Source organism: Moschus berezovskii, chromosome 16 (assembly GCF_049115385.1).
Source record: "Moschus berezovskii isolate FMDL1 chromosome 16, NW_MosBer_1.0, whole genome shotgun sequence".
In the NCBI taxonomy this organism is placed as follows: Eukaryota; Metazoa; Chordata; class Mammalia; order Artiodactyla; family Moschidae; genus Moschus; species Moschus berezovskii.
Genome location: NC_142475.1, coordinates 68,977,950 through 69,001,703, shown reverse-complemented (window position 1 = coordinate 69,001,703; position 23,754 = coordinate 68,977,950). Strand labels below are relative to the sequence as shown.

General features: G+C 45.6%; 1 protein-coding gene across 1 annotated transcript in view; it reads left to right on the top strand.

The window, feature by feature from the left end:
* Window positions 1-23,754, top strand: part of VXN (vexin) — a 28,012-nt gene that overhangs the window by 1,675 nt on the left and 2,583 nt on the right. Inside the window, exons 2-5 of the mRNA XM_055431712.2 lie at window positions 4,016-4,071; window positions 14,990-15,140; window positions 19,260-19,321; window positions 22,181-22,272. Of these exons, the coding sequence (XP_055287687.2) occupies window positions 4,016-4,071; window positions 14,990-15,140; window positions 19,260-19,321; window positions 22,181-22,272 (361 nt within the window). The remainder of the gene's footprint in view (window positions 1-4,015; window positions 4,072-14,989; window positions 15,141-19,259; window positions 19,322-22,180; window positions 22,273-23,754) is intronic.

Genomic DNA, 23,754 nt, shown 5'->3' with positions numbered 1-23,754 from the left:
TCCTGTAAATAAATACACATAGATGCTCACAGGGCAAAACTGAAAACAGCCTACATGTTCTTGAAGAGGGGAAGGGGTTAAAGGTGGTGTCATCAGACTCTGGAAGACCCCACAGCAGTCAACAGGGATGAAATGGGTCTATGTGTGTGCACACAGGTCCACACTTGACCTCTCTGGACCTGAGTTTCCAATCTCGTACAAAAGGAAAAACTAGAACTCATCTTCCAAGGTTATTATGGGGGAAAATTGAGATATAGACAAAACGTATAAAGCATCTAGAATAGTACCCGGCAGGTAGGAAGCACCATTAAATACATCACTTACAGAGTGATTTCTATTTTTATTCTATATTTACAGCAATGAATAACTTGAAAGCATAACATTGAAAGGGAAATAAAGCAGGCTAAAGATTGTTAAATTTGGAAATATGAAACAGTACTATATATTGTTTATACACACATATCTAGAGAAAAGCATTAAAAAAACCGCAGGCCAGAAAGACACCAAGTTAGTGAGACTAGTAGCTCTGGAGAGGGAGGAAAGTAGAATTAGAGGTGGGTAAAAGGGGACCAAACCTGCCCTCTCGTTTGCTATTTCTTTTATGTGAGAAGAAAACAAATTGAAAGCAAATATGAAAATGCTAAAATGTCTATTTTCTATAAATGTTTTCCATTTAAAAAAATTTAAGGGAGAAAATCCTCAAAGCTGAATGGCCCTTTTAAATCAAATACTTATACAATTCAGGAGGAAAGTCATACTTCACCTGAAGAGAATCATTCAAAACAGGGCCTTTGAATCCATTTGCTTAGCAGGCTCATCAAGAGACCCATCACCACTTGTGTGCTGTGTGACCTTGGATAGGAACTCAACCTCTCTGGGCCCGAGTTTCCAATCTTATAAAAAAGGAAGAACTAGAACTTATCTCCTGAGGTTATTGGGGGGGGCAGGGGGAACTGAGATATAGAAGACATGTAAAGCATCTAGAACAGTACCTGGCAGGCAGTAAGCACCATTAAATATTGGGTTGGCCAGAAAGTTCATTCAGGGAATTTTTCCATATGATGCTATGGAAAAACCCAAACAAACTTTTTGGCCAACCCAATGCATCACTTACAATGTAGTTTCTATCTTTATTCCAGATTTATAGCAATGAATATGCTTGCTGCTGCTGCTGCTGCTAAATCACTTCAGTCGTGTCCGACTCTGTGTGACCCCATAGACAGAAGCCCACCAGGCTCCCCCATCCCTGGGATTCTCCAGGCAAGAACACTGGAGTGGGTTGCCATTTCCTTCTCCAATGTGTGAAAATGAAAATTGAGAGTGAAGTCGCTCAGTCGTGTCCGACCCTTAGCGACCCCACGGACTGCAGCCTACCAGGCTCCTCCATCCATGGGATTTTCTAGGCAAGAGTACTGGAGTGGCTTGCCATTGCCTTCTCCGAATAAATATGCTTAGTCAAAGATAAATACTCAAACTTGAATTTCTTTCTTACCATTTTTATTCACGGCCACCTCCGGGTATTAAACCAGTCATCAGTATTCATGGTCATGTCACTGCTCAGGAAGCTGTTCTCTGGAAAAGGGATATTTACAGTTTTATATTAGATTGCCAGTGGAAGAAGCCTGCCTCTTCCTACATCTTGTTTTGCCTCATCTCACCTTCTCCAGAGCCTCAGGCTCTCAGTGGGAGAAGACGGTGCCTGGCAGGTCTTCCTAAGTCACTGCTTATCAGATAGATCTGTAACTCTTCAACCCATTCCCACCTTCCCTGCCTGCAGAAATATAAGTTGGTTTGATTTTCTCTAACAAGGGTTATAGTTCTCCCTGGTGTGTCCTTTCCCAAATGCTCCTGTATATTGTATTCAATGTGCAATGAATGAAACATTTACGGAGCAAAAGTTCAGAGACAGAGGCTGTGTTCCACCACCCCAGCTGTTTAACCCTAACCCTCAGCATCTACCTAATAAACAGAGTTAATGAAAAGACCCAACCCCACAGAGTTGCTATGAGAAGTGAATAAGGGAAGGAAAGAAGCCATCCATCATCTACTAAAGGCCACTGTGAGCCACTATCACACCTATGATTGTATTATATCCCTCTTTCACACACACACACACACACACACTGGGTTCAACCTAAATCTATGCACTTTTTTAGCTGAGCCATCCTAATTTGTCACAAAAATATGGCAACAGCAAGTGTTACGGTGTTTAAGTAGTTAAAAGGCACAATACAGAGACCAAGTCTTAACTGAGGACAAGAGTGTATTTTCACTTCCCAGAGAGCAGGGGAGCCCTTTAAGGGAAAGATTTCACAGGCATGATTCACAGTAAACACAAAAGATAAAAATCTGTGGTTTTACCAAGAAGTTATACCAGAACTTATTTCCTGAAGCACACCAGTGGGTTTAATTCTAGGGTGAACGGCCGTCAAAATAATTCTCTTGGGAATAAACAACAGTGGAGCGGAGTTGGCAAGGTGAACTGGGGAACTGCAGGAGGAAATGGAGAAAACTCCAGAAAGAGAACTCCTGATGGATGCTACAGTCTCTAGAAGTGATCACCTATTCCTTCCGTCTGCCCTTACCTGGCAGAGAAAGAGAATCTTAATAACCACCGCTGAAGCCTGGGAACTCTTTGCCAGGCACCAGGCTAAAGACTTGATAAAGATTAGTCCATTTAAGCCTCACTGCAGCCCTTGGGGGCGCTTCCCAGGTGGCTCGGGGATAAAGAATTCCCCTGCCAATGCAGAAGGTTCAGTCCCTGGGAAATAGCAACCCACTCCAGTATTCTTGCCTGGAGAATTCCCTGGACAGGGGAGCCTTTAGGACTATAGTCCATGGGGTCTTAAAGAGTTAGACAGGACTGAGCATGCACGCACACAGCCCTCAGAGGTGGTTGTGAGTTCCACACCCATCGTCCAGATGAGGGCAGGGAGTGAGGATGTGTCACTGACCCCTGGTCACAGAACTGGCAAGTGGTCAAGTTGGGATTCACACCAAAGTGAAAGGAGTGGAGACCCCTGGCTCAACCAGTGCCCTGCTCTCCTGGCTTCAGGGCTGCCCTCACTCTTCAGAAAACATCAACAGAGCTCTCACCTGAGCTCTTACCTGACCTCTGACAAGAAGTCATTTCCATTCCAGACAGGGTAATGACATGGCAGGATTTCACTTCTAAGTCACTCAACATCAATGTGCAAAAGAGATGCCTGGGTGTTTCCACTTTCAACCAGATACACACCTTTTCCCAACCAAGTAACTTTTTATGGCTAATTGACTCTGAGTTTTTTTCATTGTGGTAAAATGTACATAATAAAAACTTTATCATTTAACCATTTTTAAGAGTTCAGTTCTGTGGCATTAAGTACATTCACATTGTTGTCCAAACATCACCACTGTCTGTTTCCTGAATTTTTTCATCTTCTCACACTGATGCTCTGTAGTCATGAATTAATAACCCTCCATTCTTTCCTTCCTCCAGCCCAAGGTTCATCCCTGTTAGAGCAAGTTTCAGAATTTCATTCTATTTTTTTTAAGGCTGAATGATAGATAGTTCACTGTATGTCTATGCCACGTTGAGTTTATCCATTCATTTGTTAATGACTCACCTTTGGGCTATCATGACTAGTACTGCTTTGAACTTTGGTGCATTTGATCAAGGAACATTTAAAATTGCAGTTGCATCCTTCTCTTCTTCCCACCCCCCTCCCCTGTGCCCTGTCCCACTCCAGGTACAAACCCTCTCAGTATTGCTACTGCAGCTGCTTCAGCCTCAGGAAATGAAAGTTGCTCAGGTGTGTCCGACTCTTTGCAACCCCATGGGCTATACAGTCCATGGAATTCTCCAGGCCAAAATACTGGAATGAGTTGCCATTCCCTTCTTCAAAGGGTCTTCCCAACCCAGGGATCAAACCCAGGTCTCCCTCATTGCAGGCAGATTCTTTACTAGCTGAGCCACCAAGGGAGCTCTCAGCCTCATAGGTGTTCTCTAAAACAATTCCTTTCTCTCTCTTTGCAGTGACCAGTCCAGCCAGAAGAAGAGTCAAAAGCTCTCAACATCTCTTAACCAAGAATGTAAGAAAACTTCAGTTTTGATCCTTTCTGTTGACTTTCATTTAAAAAGCAGCGTCTAGCTTCTTCACTTGCCCCACTCTATCCATGCGCTTAACAACAGAAAGGTTTTCTGTAGCCCAGGTTGCTGCTGCGTTGTCCACTGTCCACTTAATCAAAACAACTGACAAATGTCAACCAGACAACAAACAGCACTGAACGGGACCCACTTTTGCATCAGATAGTTTTTGTTTTACATATACATTTTCTTTTCTTAAACAGAATCCATGATATGGGTACAGCATCCCTGATCTAGGTGTTCCCCTATTGTTGACATTTGTAATATTCCATTTTTTCACTATTATAAATAGCAGTGCAATAAATTTATTTGTACAAAATACTATTGGGGATTAATTCTGTGGTGCAATAGGCCTCAAAGTAGAATTAACAAGTAAAAGATGAGTTTCACCCATCCATCATTGGCATACCTCAGTTCAGTTCAGTTCAGTCGCTCAGTCGTGTCCGACTCTCTGTGACCCCATGAATCACAGCACGCCAGACCTCCCTGTCCATCACCAACTCCCCTACTACTGTGCTAAAGTGGACAATATAACAGGGACTTTTAAAAGATGCTTTCTGCTTACAGTTTTGTCCCATATTACCAGGAATTCTGAACAACTGCCAGGCTTCCAACAATGCTTTTCCATTTACCTCCAACCTCACCAACATTTGGCTTTCATGTTTTTGTATTATTTTTTGCTACTTTAATAAGTACATGCATTACCTTAAAATTAGTTTACACGTCTTTAGACCTGTGAATTTCTCATTTTACCTACAGATTTCTTTACAAAAGCTTTCAATACATCTTTGTACTTTAAAAGATTTATTTTCAGGGCTAATTGTTCCCTCTTGGTTATACTGGAGTTTCTATCACAATTTTTTTGTAGAACACCTTTTGATTTTCTAAGGATCTCAATTTTTAAAATCCTATTCTCCATTTAAAAAAAAAACAAACTTTCTAAGTGTCCTGGAAATGAGATTAGGTTTCAGTCATTGTTTTATATACATTTATTACTTTTTAAATTTCTAAAGCAGTATGTTCCCATTACAAAATTTCAAACACTAAAAAGATGTAAAATATAGTATCAGAAAAATCCTGAGAAGCTGAAGAACATAGTGGTTAGGTATGTAGATTAGAGTCAAACTACCTGGTTCTAATCCATTTCCTAGTTTTAAATCTCAGTTCTATCCATTTCTAGCTTTATGACCTTGGGCAAACAGCCCCACCATTCTGGGACTCGACTTTGTTAATGTTAAAATGGGGATAATGGGAGAATATGTCCCAAGAACCATTGGAAGGAACAAATGATTTAATAGACATGAAGTCCTCAGGCTTTCCTGGTGACTCAGACAGTAAAGAATCTGCCTGCAATACAGGAGACTGGGGTTCTATCCCTGGGTTGGGGAGATATCCTGGAGAAAAGAATGGCAACTCTTTCCAGTATTCTTGCTTGGAGAATCCCATGGACAGAGTTACAGTTCAGAGGGTCACAAAGAGTTGGGCACACCTAAGTGACTAACACTTTCACTTTCTTTTCCAAGTTCTTAGTCCAAATCTGATATATACTGAGCATTCAATAAACACTAGTATTTTTAAGTGAAAATTTCTTATATAACAATACACCGTTATCATGCTTTATTGCTCAATAATATGTTATTTTGCAATTTACTTTTTTCACTAAATAAATTTTAAAATCTTTACATGCCAATTAATACATGCAGACCTTCCCCATTCTTTTTAGAGGCTGTATGACATTGTATGAATGTACTATAATTTTTCACTCAATCCTAATCTGAAGTTTTCTAGATTATTTAACCAAATCATCAATAAATGGGGTTTCCCCATTTTTCCACTAAAATAGTGCCACAAGAAATATTCTTGAATGTATTTTTTTGTTCTTATGCAAATGTTTTTGAGGGTAAATTCATAGATATGAAAATGCTGGGTCATCAAACCAACACCTTATACTTAAATTTACACAATGCTGTATGTCAATTTTAAAAAAGAAAGAAAATGCTCAAAGGATATAAACACTGAAAAAATTTTATAGCCATTGCCAAATTCTTAGCAACTGTTCTAAAGTACATTTACCAGAACAGCTAAACCAATACTATATGGCATCAATGTTGTTATTCTTTTACAATCTGATAGGTCAAACTATTTTAATTTGCATTTCTTTAATTATTAATATCATTTTTCATTTTTCATAGATTTTTATATTTTCTCCCATGAGTTAAAAGACATGTCTTTTGCTCATTTTTCTGTCACTTGTATGTCCCTTTTTAAAATGACCTTTGAGAATATTTTTATATATTAAGAAAGAAAGGGCTTTTAATGGCTTTTTGTTGTTGTAAGCACAAGCTGGAATCAAGATTGCTGGGAGAAATATCAATAACCTCAGATATGCAGATGACACTACCTTTATGGCAGAAAGTGAAGAGGAACTCAAAAGCCTCTTGATGAAAGTGAAAGAAGAGAGTGAAAAGGTTGGCTTGAAGCTCAACATTCAGAAAACAAAGATCATGGCATCTGGTCCCATCACTTCATGGGAAAAGATGGAAAAACAGTGGAAACAGTGTCAGACTTTATTTTTGGGGGCTCCAAAATCACTGCAGATGCTGATTGCAGCCATGAAATTAAAAGACACTTACTCCTTGGAAGGAAAGTTATGACCAACCTAGATAGTATATTAAAAAGCAGAGACATTACTTTGCCAACAAAGGTCCGTCTAGTCAAGGCTATGGTTTTTCCCGTGGTCATGTATGGATGTGAGAGTTGGACTGTGAAGAAAGCTGACTGCCATAGAATTGATGCTTTTGAACTGTGGTGCTGGAGAAGACTCTTGAGAGTCCCTTGTACTGCAAGGAGATCCAACCAGTCCATTCTAGAGGAGATCAATCCTGGGTGTTCATTGGAAGGACTGATGCTAAAGCTGAAACTGCAATACTTTGGCCACCTCATGCGACGAGTTGACTCACTGGAAAAGACTCTGATGCTGGGAAAGGTTGGGGGCGGGAGGAGAAGGGGACGACAGAGAATGAGATGGCTGGATGGCATCACCAACTCTGTGGACATGAGTTTGAGTGTACTCCGGGAGTTGGTGATGGACAGGGAGGCCTGGCGTGCTGTGATTCATGGGGTCGCAAAGAGTTGGACACAACTGAGTGACTGAACTGAACTGAACTGTTGTTGTAAGACAAGAATCCTTATTTCTCATGATCCCTAAAAACTTAAGCCCACAATCTAGAAAGGAAAGTGCTCTTTTTTTAAAAACATTATTTATGTATTTTTGGTTACACTGGGTCTTCAGTGCTGCACATGGGCTTTCTCTACTTGCAGCGAGCAGAGGCTACTCTCTAGTTGAGGTGCACAGGCTTCTCATTGCAGTGGCTTCTCTTCTTGCAGAGCATGGGCTCTAGGCCCTCAGGCCTCAGTAGTTGTGGTACACAGGCTTGGTTGCCCCACGGCATGTGGAATCTTCCTGGACCAGGGATCAAACCCATGTCCCCTGCATTGGCAGGTAGATTCTTAACCCCTGGACTACCAGGGAAGTCCAGAGTTCCTGAGTTTCAAGAAGCAACAGGTGTCCCCAATAATGGAAAAGAGAGGGGTTGTCTGTAGGCAATTTCAACTTTAAGAACAGATTCAAGTTGGCAGTACAGATGGTCCCCAACGTATGATGTCTTGACTTGCATGACTGTTGTCTTTACTATGGTGCCCAAATGAAATGTATTCAGAAACCATACTTGAAATTTTGAATTTTAATTGTTTCCTAGGCTAGCGATACATGGTACAAAATACTTTCTTTGACACTGGGCAGTGTAGCAAGCCACAGCCTTCCACCAGCCACACAATCACAAGGATAAACAGGATATACTTACAGCCATTCTGCATCCAGACAACCATTCTGTTTCTCACTTCCAGTACAGTATTCAACCAATAACATGAGACATTCAATACTTAATTATAAAATAGACTGTGCGAGATGATTTTGTGGAGGTTGATGTAAGTATTCTAAGCACATTTAAGGCAGGCTCAGCTGTAATGTCTGGCAGTTTAGTTGTATAAAATGCATTTTCGACTTACGATATTTTGGGGTTTTTTTAATCAGAATGTAACTCCATTGTAAATTAAGAAATATCTGGACTCTGGATTTGAAGGACCAAAAATCATTCATGACTCAGGGAAGATCCTTTGGGAATTAAGAATGTTTGGTTCTCAACCAAGTTCTTGCTTTGAATTCCTAACTGTAAACAATGTTTGTGTCTGAATCACCATTTATACCAATGTCTACTAGCTTTATAAGGACAGAACTGTGATGATAAAATGGAAACTAAAATCATACTTTCTAGGAGGTAAATAGGATCCTAGGGAAGAAATTTCTCAAGAGATTCAGAACCTTAACAAAGGAGACAACTCTCCATGGTAAAGGTGAAGCCACACGGGCAAGAGGTACAGGAAGCCCCCAAAACATGGAGCACTGCCTCCTGGAACATCCAGTTGACTTCAACCAGGCTCTATAGACAATGGACATGAATCTGAGCAAACTCCAAGTGACAATGCAGGACAGGGGAGCCTGGTGTGCTGCAGTCCATGGGGTCACAAGAGTTGGACATGACTTAGCAACTAAACAACAACAACAAAACTCTATAGAACCAAGCTCTCAGCTTTCCTGGGAATGGAAATTTCTGAGAAAGACTGCTATGTTTATAGTTTATGATTCTCCTTCTCTAAAATATTTTTACTTAGAAAAAAATGACTCAAGTATATGAATACATATAAAAAATTGCTTTTGATTAAAAAAAAAACAAAACAGAAGTTAGGATCTTGTCTTCAAATATGCAATCTTCCTACAGGTAAGATAGCTTAATAACACTCTTTGGCCTTTGAACTCTCCTCTGAATTTCTGATTTCCCCTAACTGCCTGACTCATCCTCTCCTCGTAAAATTCACACTCAACCATACATTCAAATTAGAAAAGATAGGAAAGGTCTTTTGCAACTGCTCTTACATACCAGTATTTACGACTTTTCCCTGAAATCCTTATTTGCATCTAGTCTCACCCCTTGGGCTATACCATACCAGCTCAGTTTTCTTCCTTTACAAATTATCTCTTTCCTCTCTGACTCATTCTTAGTGCCGCATTTTCTCCCTCTGTGGACCCCTCGTAATTCACATCTTCTACAGTCACACACTCTCCCTTCTCTAGACAGTTTTACTAGCTTTATCCCCCACACCCCCTGATTCTTAGGCAATGTTATTGACCCTGATGCTGGGAAAGATTGACGGCAAAAGGAGAAGGGGGTGGCAGAGGATGAGATGGTTGGATAGCATCACCAAATCAATGGACATGAGTTTCAGCAAACTCTGAGAGATGATGAAGGACAGGGAAGCCTGGCAAGCTGCAGTCCACGGGGTCACAAAAAGTTGGACATGACTAAGCGAATGAACAACAATTGACATTCTGATCATCTTGATGCTACAGACAACATAAGAGTAGCTTAAAGGAATAGATTTACACTAAAGCGTGGGTCAGTCAGGCCTCTCGGTTCAATGGAGCCACTGGCACCAAGATTCACAGCCTCTTCATAATAAGCAGTGGCACCACCACAGGAAAGATGGAAGAATAAGACTTGCAAATGTCACTTTCGCCCCAGATTTCAATCTTGTGGAGAAGGGCTGATCTGATTTTTCTTTCTGGTGATCTGATTTTTTCAAAATGTACCATGCAAACAATTTGCACTTGAAAATTCTTACCTGGATATCAGCACTCCCTTGCTGCTGCTGCTGCTGCTGCTAAGTCACTTCAGTCGTGTCCAACTCTGTGCGACCCCATAGACGTTAGCCCACCAGGCTCCCCCGTCCCTGGGATTCTCCAGGCAAGAACACTGGAATGGGTTGCCATTTCCTTCTCCAATGCAGGAAAGTGAAAGTGAAGTCGCTCAGTCGTGTCCAACTCTTCGTGACCCCATAGACTGCAGCCCACCAGGCTCCTCCGTCCATGGGATTTTCCAGGCAAGAGTACTGGAGTGGGGTGCCACTGCCTTCAGCACTCCCTTAGGACTCCCTTAGGACTCATGAAACCATGGTCTGAACCTTGAAGACACAGGAGTCCCCTTGGCCTCAGTCTCCCTGTGTATAAAATTAGAAAGTTGAGCTAGAACTTTGCTGTGGATCCTGTCAGCCCCTAGTGATGATGATCCTCCATCATCTAGGTCCCCCCTGTCTTTATGACTCCCTACCTGCCCCCAAGGTGTCTGACATGAGCCCATCCAAGGAGCATCAGCTTATCAGAATATAGCTGTTACACGAGTTCGTTGTCTACTTTCAGCAGGCGATTCGCTGACCTCAGAAAGGAAAACCCAACATTAAACACTGGTCTCCTCTTCGCCCCTTCCCCAGTCTCACCCCTGTGCTCAAGGAGCTAAAGAGCCTGTTCTCAGATCGGTTTGTTCTAAAACTAGCAGCAGCAAGGAACTTAGATTGGGTCCTTTAGACCAGAGAATAAGCCAGACTGTTGGGAGCCTTCAGAACCAGCTGTCCATTCCCTGGCATGGGCCTAACACACTGTCCCGAGGCCTCTTGGAGCCTCCCCAACTGTGCGGCATGAGACACAAGCACAAGACCAGCTGAGAAAGGGAAATCTCCCGAGGTGAGGCCTCTCTTCTTTCCTTGGCTGCGTTGGCATCCTTCAGGGCCAAAAAGAAAACCTGCTGAGGGCCAGGGCCCTAGGTCATGACCTGGGAAGAACCCAGCCTCATCCCCACCCCAGGGAACTTGCATGCAGCGGGGCTCCCTCCCCAGTAGCTGAAGCCTCTGCACTCTCTCCCTCCCCCTTTATTCTCCCCCTCTCCCCTCCACAGTGCAGAGAAGGGACTGCAAAGGGGGCCTTTCTTGTTCTTCAAAAGGAACTTTTTTAAAATTAATTAATTTATTTTGGGCTTCCCTGGTAGCTCAGCTGGTCAAGAATCCACCTGCAATGCAGAAGACCCTGGTTCAATTCCTGGGTCGGGAAGATCAACTGGAGAAGGTATAGGCTAGCCACTTCAGTATTCTTGGGCTTCCCTGCTGGCTCAGATGGTAAAGAATCCAATTAAAGCATTTTAATTGGAGGATAATTACTCTACAATATTATGACAATTTTTGCCATACATCAACATGAATCAGCCCCGGGAATCCTTTTCTGAAGAGGAAATGCTAGGCTGCCCGCCTGGACTTCACAGGCTTTCATGTCCTTACTTCCTCCTTCTACAAATGGGTTGGAAAACACACCATTTCTCACTCCTCATTAGAAGAATGCTGAGAGCAGGAAAATAAAATCTAAAATACCTGTGACGAGAGGTTGACAGTCAAAGGTCTTAAATCCAGTAATGGGGCTCACATTTCTCCTGTTTGACCTGGAACTCCACATTCGGGGGGAACCCATTGCTGCTGTAGGGTCCGTGAGTGCTGCCCCAGGCTTGCTGGAAATCCAGCTTGCTAGAAAAGGCTTGCTAGAAATCCAGCAGAAACACCTCCCTTCTAATCATTTAGCAGTGTATAAACATGTAACTCAACATACTGTACCCCTCAAACGTATGCAACTATATGTGTCAATTATGCCTTGAGAAACCTGTATGCAAGTCAGGAAGCAACAGTTAGAACTGGACATGGAACAACAGACTGGTTCCAAATAGGAAAAGGAATACGTCAAGGTTGTATATTGTCACCCTGCTTCTTTAACTTATATGCAGAGTACATCATGAGGCACGCTGGGCTGGAAGAAGCACAAGCTGGAATCAAGATTGCCGGGAGAAATATCAATAACCTCAGATATGCAGATGACACTACCCTTATGGCAGAAAGTGAAGAGGAACTCAAAAGCCTCTTGATGAAAGTGAAAGAAGAGAGTGAAAAGGTTGGCTTGAAGCTCAACATTCAGAAAACAAAGATCATGGCATCTGGTCCCATCACTTCATGGGAAATAGATGGGGAAACAGTGGAAACAGTGTCAGACTTTATTTTTTGGGGCTCCAAAATCACTGCGGATGCTGATTGCAGCCATGAAATTAAAAGACACTTACTCCTTGGAAGGAAAGTTATGACCAACCTAGATAGCATATTAAAAAGCAGAGACAGTACTTTGCCAACAAAAGTCCGTCTAGTCAAGGCTATGGTTTTTCCAGTGGTCATGTATGGATATGAGAGTTGGACTGTGAAGAAAACTGATCGCCGAAGAATTGATGCTTTTGAACTGTGGTGTTGCAGAAGACTCTTGAGAGTCCCTTGGACTGCAAGGAGATCCAACCAGTTCATTCTAAAGGAGATCAATCCTGGGTGTTCACTGGAAGGACTGATGCTAAAGCTGAAACTGCAATACTTTGGCCACCTCATGCAAAGAGTTGACTCACTCGAAAAGACTCTGATGCTGGGAGGGATTGGGGGCAGGAGGAGAAGGGGACAACAAAGAATGAGATGGCTGGATGGCATCACCGACTCGATGGACATGAGTTTGAGTGAACTCCAGGAGTTGGTGATGGACAGGGAGGCCTGGCGTGCTGTGATTCATGGGGTCACAAAGAGTCGGACACGACTGAACAACTGAACTAAACTGAAAGCCAAGGTGGAAAAGAATATTTTAAATTATTAGGGAAAAACCCCACCTCCAGCAGTGCCTAGAGGAGAAAGGGACCTAATATTAAATGGTCCTGAATTATCATCAGCTTTCTCCAAAGGCAAAAAATAAATGAGTCCAGTTCCCAAAATGGGCCTGAGAAGATTTAATTTCCTAAGCCAGATATGACTAAATTGGGGATAAATTAATTTTCTAAGCAAGGACTATTTGTGATAAACAGAAGCAAAGAGTGATAGCTCCCCTTCCTCTGTTGGAGACATGATCAGTCACTGGTAAGGAAACGGACAACATGAGGGAAGAGCCTGCTGTGTTCTTGAAATCTCTGTGAACGACCAGCAGTGACTGTGCCCCAACCAGCAAGGATGGTCCAGAAAATGACCCCATTCCATGTAGTCTCAAAGTACAGACCTGGGGTCTGAACTCCTGTTTGCATGACCTCAAATGGAGATTCATCTTGTTCATCATTAACAATCTGATAGGAGAAAAGACAACTTTGTTTTAATTTACACTTAATTATGGTTGTCCAGCACCTTTCATATTTACTGGCCACTGGTATGTCTATTGTCAATTGCCAGCTGGTTTCTGGCCCCATTTTTCTATTGTTTTTTTCTTCTTTATTGATTGGCAAGAGTTTTATGTACACAGGGATAATTCCCTATTATCTGTAACAAATGCTATACTGGGCCATACTCTTGTGTTAGTTTTTTGGTTTTTTCAACATTCATCTTTGACCTGTCTGATGCTCATTTTGGTATGAGAAGTGTGGTCATGAATCCACTTCCCCTAGTGGCCTGATATTTATTAAAGGTCCAAATTTTCTCCACTAAGATAAAATATCACCTTATTATAATATTTAAAATTCAGTCTTATTTGCTTCAGCTTCAACCACAATTGTTTTTTGCAGACAACAAAGGGGAATTCGTCAAAGACTGGACTGTAAGGGCTGAGATAGGTTGACCTCGTCTGATACACCCCGTGCCAGGATCTAACAGAAACGTACCCTCGCAGTATGTCTGTGTAAGGAAGGAGCAAGTGAGCAAGAGAATGAATGAATCCAAACCTCAGAGAAGCTGCTGTGTAATGCTGGAGGTTCTAACCTGCTTCACGGGACTGAATAAGCCCACTGTCATTTGCAGCTATACATAAAAAATAGGCAGGATAAGACCCAAAAGCTGTCGAGATTCCCTTTGTCACCTCACCCCCAAATTAAAATATAGAACTAGTTGTCTCAAAGTTTTACATTTAAATTATTTCAACAATTTAAATATTTTATTTTAATTTTAAAGGCCCATCTCGGTGAACCCTGACAAAAGTGGTATTCTTCTTAATGTACTTTCCCTCAAACAACTATTCAGCAGGTGATCATTAGTGAAAATACTTTAGCATGTAGCATTCTATTCTAGCTTGCCAGAATTTCCACTTATCAGCCACAAGTCACGGAAATTCATGTCACAGCTCCACCTGACACAGGCATTCTGCAAAGCGGAGGAAGCGTGAGTATCCAGGAACCATGCCTGCTCCACTTGCCAACAGCTTCTTTCTTTTTACAACCAGGGTATCAGGTGAGGCCCAAGTCCTCTCCCTAGGTCTCTCTGATGGAGCATCCAAAAAGCCATGGTCTACATGAACAAGGGCTCCCACTGAGCTGCAGAGGTTGCAAGACCCCAATTTCCAGAGCCATCCCCATTTCAAATTGTTGTTTTTGTTGTTCAGTCCCTCAGTCGCGTTCGACTCTTTGCAGCCCTGTGGACTGCAGCATGCCAGGCTTCCCTGTCCTTCCCCATCTCCTGGAATTTGCTCAGACTCATGTCCACTGAGTTGGTGATGCCATCTAACCTTCTCATCCTCTGCCGCCCCCTTCTTGTCCTGCCCTCAATCTTTCCCACAGGGTCTTTTCCAATGAGTCAGCTCTTTCCATCAGGTGGCCAAAATATTCCTGTCCTGTTGTCAAACCATAATAGGCTCTGAGGCAGGAAGCCAGCCTCCACTGGGGGCCTGATGGCCCAGGTTTCTGACTCTTTGAAGGGACAGCTGGTGGGGAACCCTCAAAAGCCTCATCTTCCCGCACCGTGGTACCCCTTGCCTTGCTGGAGTTCAATACAACGGTTCACTGTCTTGGGCCCGTCTCCCCCAGGTTTTCTCACTGCTCCCTACGACAGCTCCAGCAGTTCCATGTTGGCACAAGGTCCCAAGCCGGGGCCTCTGCTGTGGGTTCTGAGTTTCGAGGAGAGGAACAAGGTGACTCAGGTCCTTCCTCCTGCCCGCAGGTGGTGATCGAGTCGGACCTCTACGCGCCACGGCCCCTGGAGCTGCTCCCGCACCGCACCGACCGCCGCGACGGTGAGGGCCGCAGGTCGGGCCGCTTCCAGAACCCGCGGCTGCAGGGTCCCCATCCCGCCAAGACTCCCTCCAGGCCTGGTAGGTGCATCCCGGCTCTGCGGTCCCTGGGACCTCCCTGAGGGGCCGTGACCCACTTAGAGCGGAGGCCTCAGTGCCTGCGTCCTGGCTGGGCGTTGCTCCCACCACGTCGCCGTCCTCCCTGGGGTCCTCCATCAGGCCAGGTGAGCGGTGCGCCTGTGGCTGGAGTGGGGCCGCCGCCTTCCGCAGTGCATGCTGGTCCCGCTCTGAATGCACCTGCCTCAGCCCCGCCCACCGCCACCCCACAAAACCCCTTCTGCCTTAAACCACTGGCTTCTGGGTCTGCCTGATGAGCAAAGATGCTCTCATCCTCCACCTAGCTCCAGAGGCAGTCCTGCGGGATTCAGAAGGAGATAAAAATCACTCTATTCTGGGGGAGAGAAAACCGGTGTAGACACGACTCATGAAGTAAAAGAAGCTTACATTATGCTGTATGTGTGTGTGTGAAACTATACAGACTCATCAACTGCCATCTTAATATCCCACTGTTTTAAATTTGAATGGCTTAAACTATTTCAACAGGTTATAAAAAGAATTTAGAGACAAATTTGTTTTGAAAGTTGGAAACAGAGTCTTACCTTCCACACTATTTTTAAAAAATGGCTCCCACTCCAGCAGTTAAATAGGAATCTGTGTCTAGCTTGCTGAAGTCTTGATGGTGTTTTGCCTTTAATTCCTGGTTTAGTTTATTTCTGTTATGCTCATAGCCTATAGTTATTCATATTTTTAACTCTAGAAATACACAAAAAGTCTTGGATGTCCTTTTCAAAGTTTTGGAGTGTCAACTATTTTGTATTTTACAAGAACTGAAATTAAACTCCACTGAGTATGGCTCTTCATCCAACCATCTTCTCTCTTTCCTCCTTCATAGATCTTAGACTAGATCTCTAAAGTTTCTTTGGTCACAAACACACGGATCCTGTTTTTACGAGCCTAAGTAAAAGAACCCATAAATCAAGCTATATTCTCTAGTTAAGTGATTACATATATATCTTTTTTACAGAAAATGAAAGCATGAGGGAAACCACAATCTGCCTTGCAAATTAAGAGGAGATAATTTTTTTTCTCTGTCTATATATAGGTGGGTGGGTGGATGGGTGCCTGTGTGTAGAAAAAAAGAATACCTTCTCCATAAAATCATAAAATGAATTTAGAGCCATGTTGTTCAAACTTTAATGTACCAGAGAATCACCTGGGAATCTTGTTTTTATGCAGAGTCTAATTCAGGACTGAGCAGGGCCGCAGATTTTGTTTCTGATAAGCTTCCAGATGATGCTGACAATGTTGACCCAAGACAACATATAGATGACCAAGGACTTAGAGACAATCCGATGGGTGGTTCTCAAAGGGGTGTCCCAGGAACAGCAGAATCACCCAGGAACTTGCTTGAAATGCAAATTTTAGGTCCCACCCAAGACCTGTTTAGTCAAACTCTGGGGTGGGTTCAGCCATCTGTCTTAACACGCCTGCTCCCCAGTAATTCTATTGGACCCTGAAGGTGGAGGCCCACAGATCTCTGCAAGCGCCCCCTGTGGATCTTCAGGAGAGGAAATGGAAACCATGGAAACCAGCTGACCTGCGTAGGTCACACCGCTCATTAGCAACAGAACTGAGATTAAATCTCAGGTCTCCTGGTTTCCCAGCTAATTGCCTCTTCCCCTCCAGAGAATAATGTCTTCCAACTGTCTAGTTTCAGGGGCTCCTTTCCTCCCTAAGCAGCCTGTGGAAGCCTGGACTGGAGGAGAGAACACTAAGTTATGAAATGAGGAGACTCTGCCCAACATGTGACAGTCAGCTCATGCAGGGAATGTGCGAGTCAGGTTAAAAAAAAAGATTGAGCTGGGCATGGATTCAACTCCCTCAGCTCCCACAGTTTGACAGATTCCAGGGGAGAGTGAGAGGGAGGGAGGATGTCTGAGTCAAAGCCAGGCCCCAGTGCTCTCCCCCGGAAAGGCTGGGCACCAGCCTTGGGCACAAGTCTGCCATCCTCCTGTGAGAAGGACATGTGCCTCGGGGATCTGACATCTGGAGACCCAGTTCTCTCCTGAGCTACAGGAGAAGGCTCCTGGGTTTGCAGCCTTCTCATGTGGCAGAAATATGCCCTGAGAAAGCTTAGACATAGCAGGACTCTGAAGGCAGAGGCCCAGCTGAGAAACCCTCTCAGCCTGCAGCCTTGAGCAGGTGAACCTTAGGTGCCCAGGAAAGGGGACACCCCACCTCCTGGGTTGGTGGAACCTCTGCACCAAGGTGGCCTTGGACGTCTCAGAATCAACTTGTTCCAGAGTGATTGTCTTCCACCTTTAAACCTCTCTTCCTTTCTCAGCTGGGATCATTATCCGTCTTTCCAGCAAATCGCTGGGATATTGATCCCAACCTCCCACCTTGTCCTCCCCCACCCCTCTCCACATACCAACCACTGACAATGTCAGCTCCTACACAGGTCTTGTCTCTTCTTAGTACCAACCTCAGGCTACCTGAGTGAGACTTCCTTCATCCCTGATGTGTAGCAGCCAACCTTGGTCCTCAGCTACCAGGCCCTCTCCCTCCACAAGGCTGCTGGAGGGTCCTTCTACAGCAGAATCTGTTATCCCTCTGCATTAAACACTGTCCTCCCACCCCCAGCCGCCCTCCAGACCACACCCAAGGCCCTGCAGGACCCATTCCTCTGCTGCCTCTCCAGGGCCACCTCCTGTGACATTCCTGTCCCCGCCAATCCATACAGAGAACAGCCCTGAGCTGTGACCACTCATTATAGTCTGTTATATCCTGGACCTTCCCTGACACTGTTCTTTCTGTGGATTGCCCTCCCTGAGTCTCTCTGCCTGAAAAACTCCTCCCAGAATGGGTTAGGGGTTCCCTTGGTCACGTTCCCCTAGCCCTGCAAGACAACCAAAGAGGTCAGCTTGCCATTCCCTAAGTCATCCTCACCCAGTTTCATTGTAATTGCTGTGCATCTTTAAAGACTGCATTTCCTCACCTATTATTATGTCTACCTGTAAGGACTTCCCCAATAGCTTAGTGGTAAAGAATCTACCTGCAGTGCAGGAGAGGCAGGAGATGAGGGTTCAATTCCTGGAGGAGGAAATGGCAACCCACTCCAGTATTCTTGCCTGGAGAATCTCATGGACAGAGGAGCCTGGCGAGCTACAGTCTAACAGTCCATGGAGTCACAAAGAGTCAGACATGATGGAGCACAGCACATTGGAGGAGGAGTGAGGATTGTAGTGAGGATTAAACGAGATGATGTTCAAGTGTCCTACACTCAGCACAGCACCTGACACAGTAAATACTAAAAAAATACAAGCTACTGTCATCACTTATGCCAGAGCATGACACATCATGGTCTGATCTTGGTAGCCTATGACTTCATTTTATTGCCATTAAGATGTTTTCCTTGGGGTGATGGGCGTGTTCTCTATGCTATAGTATGATAGGATGGGGCTCTGCCAGGAACATCTGCCCCAGGAGGAACTCCGTCAAAGGCCAGCTCCCCACCCACCCATCACTAGCTACTCAGCTCAACACCTGGATTCCCAGAAGCACAGGCCTCAGAAATAAAGGCACAGAAAGAAGGCTCTCACTTACATCTCAGGCCAGTGTCTCAGGACACGGATAACCTCCGATCCTCCCACATTATGAGGAAGGCTCATTTTCACAGAGGTGTGTTCAAGAGCGCAGATTAAATAATTGATCCCAGCTGTAAAGACTTAATTCCTGATAATGTCATGTGATGTGGCTCCTTAGGAAGGAAGGAGGAGCTAAGGGTACATCCTCTGGGCACATACTACAGATAGACCCTGTACTGAACACCTTCACACATGTGATCTTATTAAATCTCAGTTCTAGCCCGCTGAAGAGTGCCAATAAATATTTTTGAATATTTACTGTGTCAGGCGATGTGCTGAGTATAAGACACATAAACATTGTCTCACTTAATGCAGGTGACCCACTTGACAGTTGCTCCAGTCCTGACCCTAGTTCGTGATTTTGCCACTCAGTAAAAAGGCCCTTAGAAATTCTGACATTTGTGATTCGATTAGCTAACAATATAGATGCAGAACCAGGGGAGATAGAACACAGAGTACCACTTAGTAACATCCCCTCCGTTCAACTTTGCAGTGGGGACGTCAGAACCCAAATCAGCAAATCTGTGTGGGAATCGAACATATGGCAAAGCTTTGGTAAGTAATCTAGCCTGGTTAGCTGTATCTTCCAGGCTTTAAACATCTTGCCCTATCTGTGCCAAGAAGGGAGAATAAGCGTCCTTTGTCCCAGGCCTGGGGATTATTAGAAAAGTGCAGCTGAGGGTTCTTTGCTCCTAAAGCCTGTCAACTAGCGGTACACCACTGGCTGCTGCTCTCTTTCTTGCCAGATATTCAGCTCTTAGGCAAACAGAAAGTATATCTAGCAGACATCTCACACAGGGGGAGGGAGGCAGTTTCTGTGGTAAGCCCCTGCTGGGTGGAGATGCCTGGCTAATTCCTAGAGGCAGCTATAGGGGTAAAGAGTTGCAAGGTCTTGAGTTCTGTGAAAGCACAAAACACCATCATCTCAGAGGGAACCCTGAACCGCCTCCACTGGGAGCACTGAGGCAAGTGTCGTCCACTGGGATTGCCCGAGATGGATCCAACTGACCAAGGTTTTATATTTTCCCGTGGCTCTGTCATGGTATGCGGGCTGCCCAGGAGAGGGTGATATTGGGCGAGGTGGCTCTTGGCGGCCAAGGATACCTGAAGAAGCCAAAAGCCACCTGCAGTCCACCCGTCCCCTGGTTGGATGGCTTGTCCTTCCCTGAAGGGGGATCACAGAGTGCGTGCCTGGGTCTAGCTCAGCGTCACCCTGTGAAAACACATCTCCCTCGTCATCTTCCGGGCAGGAACGTGGGTACCCTCAGGGTCAGCAGAGGAGGGGTGAAGTGGTGGCTGAAGGAGAGGGCAGCTTGGGCGTCCTGGACTCTGTGGGCATCAGATCTCAAGACTCGTGGATCATGAGAACTAGAGCAGACTGGAGAGGATGTCTCAGCCATCTGCTCGTCTTTATGGAACAAACTGGGCAGAGATGTGAGTGCTTCGCTCCTGGTCTGGGCAGGAAATCTAATTCAATTATTTCATTTAGGTCATCCCTGTATTAGGAAAATCGCCCAAAGGGCAGCGATGGGACAATCAAGAGCTCCCTGCCTCAACCCGGTACCCAGGGGCAACCCAGGGTGGTTTGGCTGTTGCCACAAAGTGAAGGTTGTCAGGCTTGACAGCTTGAACCGCTGCCCTCAGCGAGCCCTGGCTAAGGGCAAGAGGGCAGTCCATCACCTTGAATGAACTTGCCCCCACCCCTGGAGAGGTAGCTGCAGCCGGGAAGTGAGAGAGAGAGGGGATGGGACAGGCTGATGATGGAGATGTAATCACAACAGAGGGGCAGCAAGAGGGCAAAGCGGTATGACTGACCCTTTCCTCTGGGCCTGAGACCTTGGCGCTGGGGTCCTGCAGCTCTTTGGAGGCCCACTCTCCCAGGGTGGGGAGAGCAATTCAGAGCTCACACAGTCAGATTTGACTGGACGCTAATATGCGTTGGAGGAAACAGGATGGAGGACAGTGGGGGAAGAAGCGATTTTCTGGCCACTGGCACGACCGGAGGGACAGCTCCCGAGAGGCCACAAGGTGGCACAGTGGCTCTGCCCACAACCCTGGGCCAGCGCGGGAGAGCAGGGGAAGGTGGATCCTGGTGTCCTTGACCTGGAATTTTCCAGTAATTCCAGGAATGTAGTGACCTTAAGCCTTCCCTGGGGCTTGGGATGGAGGAGCAAAGGGGAGATCCACTGACTGAACAAACTCTGGACCTGGCCCTGCTCAGGCCCCCAGTTCCTTCTAAACTCAGTACATGTTTCTTAAGCACTCACCACCTCCTTTAAGAGGAAAGCCAGCAAAGGGTTAAGTCCCAGACCCTGATCCAAGCCAAGCTATTCCTGGGGAGACTGCACAAGCAGAGGAAACAGAAGCGTAAAGACACGGAATTGGTGGGTTGACAAAACATGACACACAGTGCCGTGAGGACAAGAGACGGAGATAAATCAACTTGGGCACCAGCCTAAGGGAAGACTTCCTGTAGGAAGTGGCCTTGAAGGGCAGGCAGAGATGAGGCTCAATCTAGAGAGTGAAGGAAAGGTTGGGAGAGGATGCGGAATTGTGGGTGAGCATCAGAAAAGGCAGGACCAGCCCCGCTGGGACATGTCAGGGAAACAGAGGCAGATAAGGGGGAGTCCTGTTTTGAGGAGCCTTAAAGAGCAGCAGGTAAAAAATCTGCCTGCAATGCAGGAGACTCAGGTTCTATCCCTCAGTCAGGAAGATCCCCTGCAGAAGGAAATGGCAACTCACTCCAGTATTTTTGCTTGAAAAATCCCATGTACAGAGGAGCCTGGCGGGTTGCAGTCCATGGGATGACAAGAGAGTCAGACATGAATGAGCTGCTGAGCACACATGCATAAAGCAGGGGACAGAGCTGATCTTGGTCCACCCTCAGTGGGGATACCCTACGAATCTAGGAGGGGCCTGGGGTGTGGGGCAGGTCTGGTGGGAAACAAGGAGATCCTGTCCTGGGGTGACTGGCCCTGAGGCTCAGTGGAAGAGAATGTCACTGCACTTGGCCGCATTTCCAAGGGAGAACCTGCAGGATTTGACAACAAAGTGGACACAGATCGTGGGGGTACTAGGGGGACAGAGGCCTCGGGCTAGAATAAGTTGCTCACTTTGAAGTTTCTTTAGGTGAGCGGTTCCCAAAGTGGGGTCTGGGAACCAGCAGCAGTTGAGAAATTGTTAGAAAGGCGGCTTCTCAGGCCAACATCAGACCTACAGAGTCAGAAGCAAAGGTGGGCCCAGTGCTGTGTTGACATGCCCCGCTCGGGGAGCCTAGGGCCCAAGGTGGAGTGAGGTCCATTGCCCTAGGTTGTTGCCGGTTCAGCAGCTTAGCCAATGCCCTTTCCAGTGGCTCCAGCCAGTGCGGGAAATGGGGACAGGGCAACAACCTCACTCTCCCTTCTCACAACCCAGATGCCTCCAGTGGCCCGGATCTCCGTGAAAGCCCCCACGGTCCTGGAGGCGGCAGCCCCGGGCTCAGAGAACGTAGCTGTGCTGACCAGAGGGTAAGTGCTGTGCCTCCAGCAAGCTCCCAAGGGTTCCCCACCTGCTCCCATCCTGCGCCTGCGCAGAAGAGTAACAGGTGGCCTGGCTGACAGATCCCGGAGAGATGGTAAAACAAAATCCCTGCCAGCCATAAACGAGCTTCTAATGAGGGCTATAATCCTGGGTCTCTGTAGCACCTCATTGACTGTTTCACTAGTTTTTGCTCAAGTGTTTTTGATGGTTTCTACTTCATTACCGCCACTCTTTAGACCTGGAGAAGTGTCATTTGGGAGGAATTTTGGTTAATTAGATAAATTAATCACAAGGCATGGAGAAGGAACTGGCAACTCATGCCAGTATTTTTGCCTGGAGAATCCCATGGACAAAGGAGCCTGGTGGGCCACAGTCCGTTGGGTCTCAAAGAGTCCAACACAACTGAGCGATTAACACCCATACACACACACATATACACACAATCACAGGCCATACACAGAGCCTCCTGAAATGCCTCACACGTTAGGTTCAGGGCCCCTGCCCAGGTAAAAAGTACATAAGATACAAAGGTTTCAAACCAAATCTATGACCTGCATGTTACTATTAAGGCTTCCCTGGTGACTGAGTGGTAAAGAATCCGCTGGCCAATGCAGGAGACAAGGGTTCAATATCTGGATTAGAAAGATCCCCTGGAGAAGGAAGTGGCAACCTACTCCAGTATTCTTGCCTGGGCAGGCCCATGGAGAGAGGAGCCTGGCGGGCTGTAGTCCATGGGGTCACAAGAGTGGACAAGACTGAGTGACAAAGCTACAACAACATTACTATCAACTCTGCTCTAGAACCAGCAGCTAGAATAGCTGGAGCAATACCCACACCCCCAAGGACCACCCCACTGCCTTCAATGGAACACTAAGAAGATGGCCACACCCCCACCACAATCCTCTAGACTCAGAGGGAGCAGGAAAGTGGCTTCAGGGATGACGAAGAGTGTGGGCTCTTGACTCAGTTCTGCCTGTGTGGTTGGCACTGCCGCTGACTTGCTGTGACTTCAGACCAGTTATTCAGACCTCTGCGTCCTCATTTCTTTAAAAACAAAACCAAAAAATGGGGATGATTATAACCTCTCTAGGGGTTATTGTGAGAACTGGATGAGATAATGTGTGGAGACCTTGCACTAATGATTGCATCATTTTTCAAAAGCTTTATAATATGCGAATGGGAAAGACACATGCCTGGGGACATGTGACAAGCTCACAGATGAGGGACCATGGGCTATCATATCAGCCCAAGGGGTGCATACCTTAAAAGCTGAGGGAGTTAAAGGAGGACCAGGATGAAAGAATGCAGTCTAGAACAAACAATAAAAACCAAGCCATCGACCTATTGGGATGTGATGAGAGAAAAGTATGATTTCTTTCTCTTTTTTTGCCACACCTCGAGGCATGTGGGAGTTCAGTTCCCCAACCAGGGATAGAACCCACAGCCCCTGCATCGGAAGCACAGGGTCT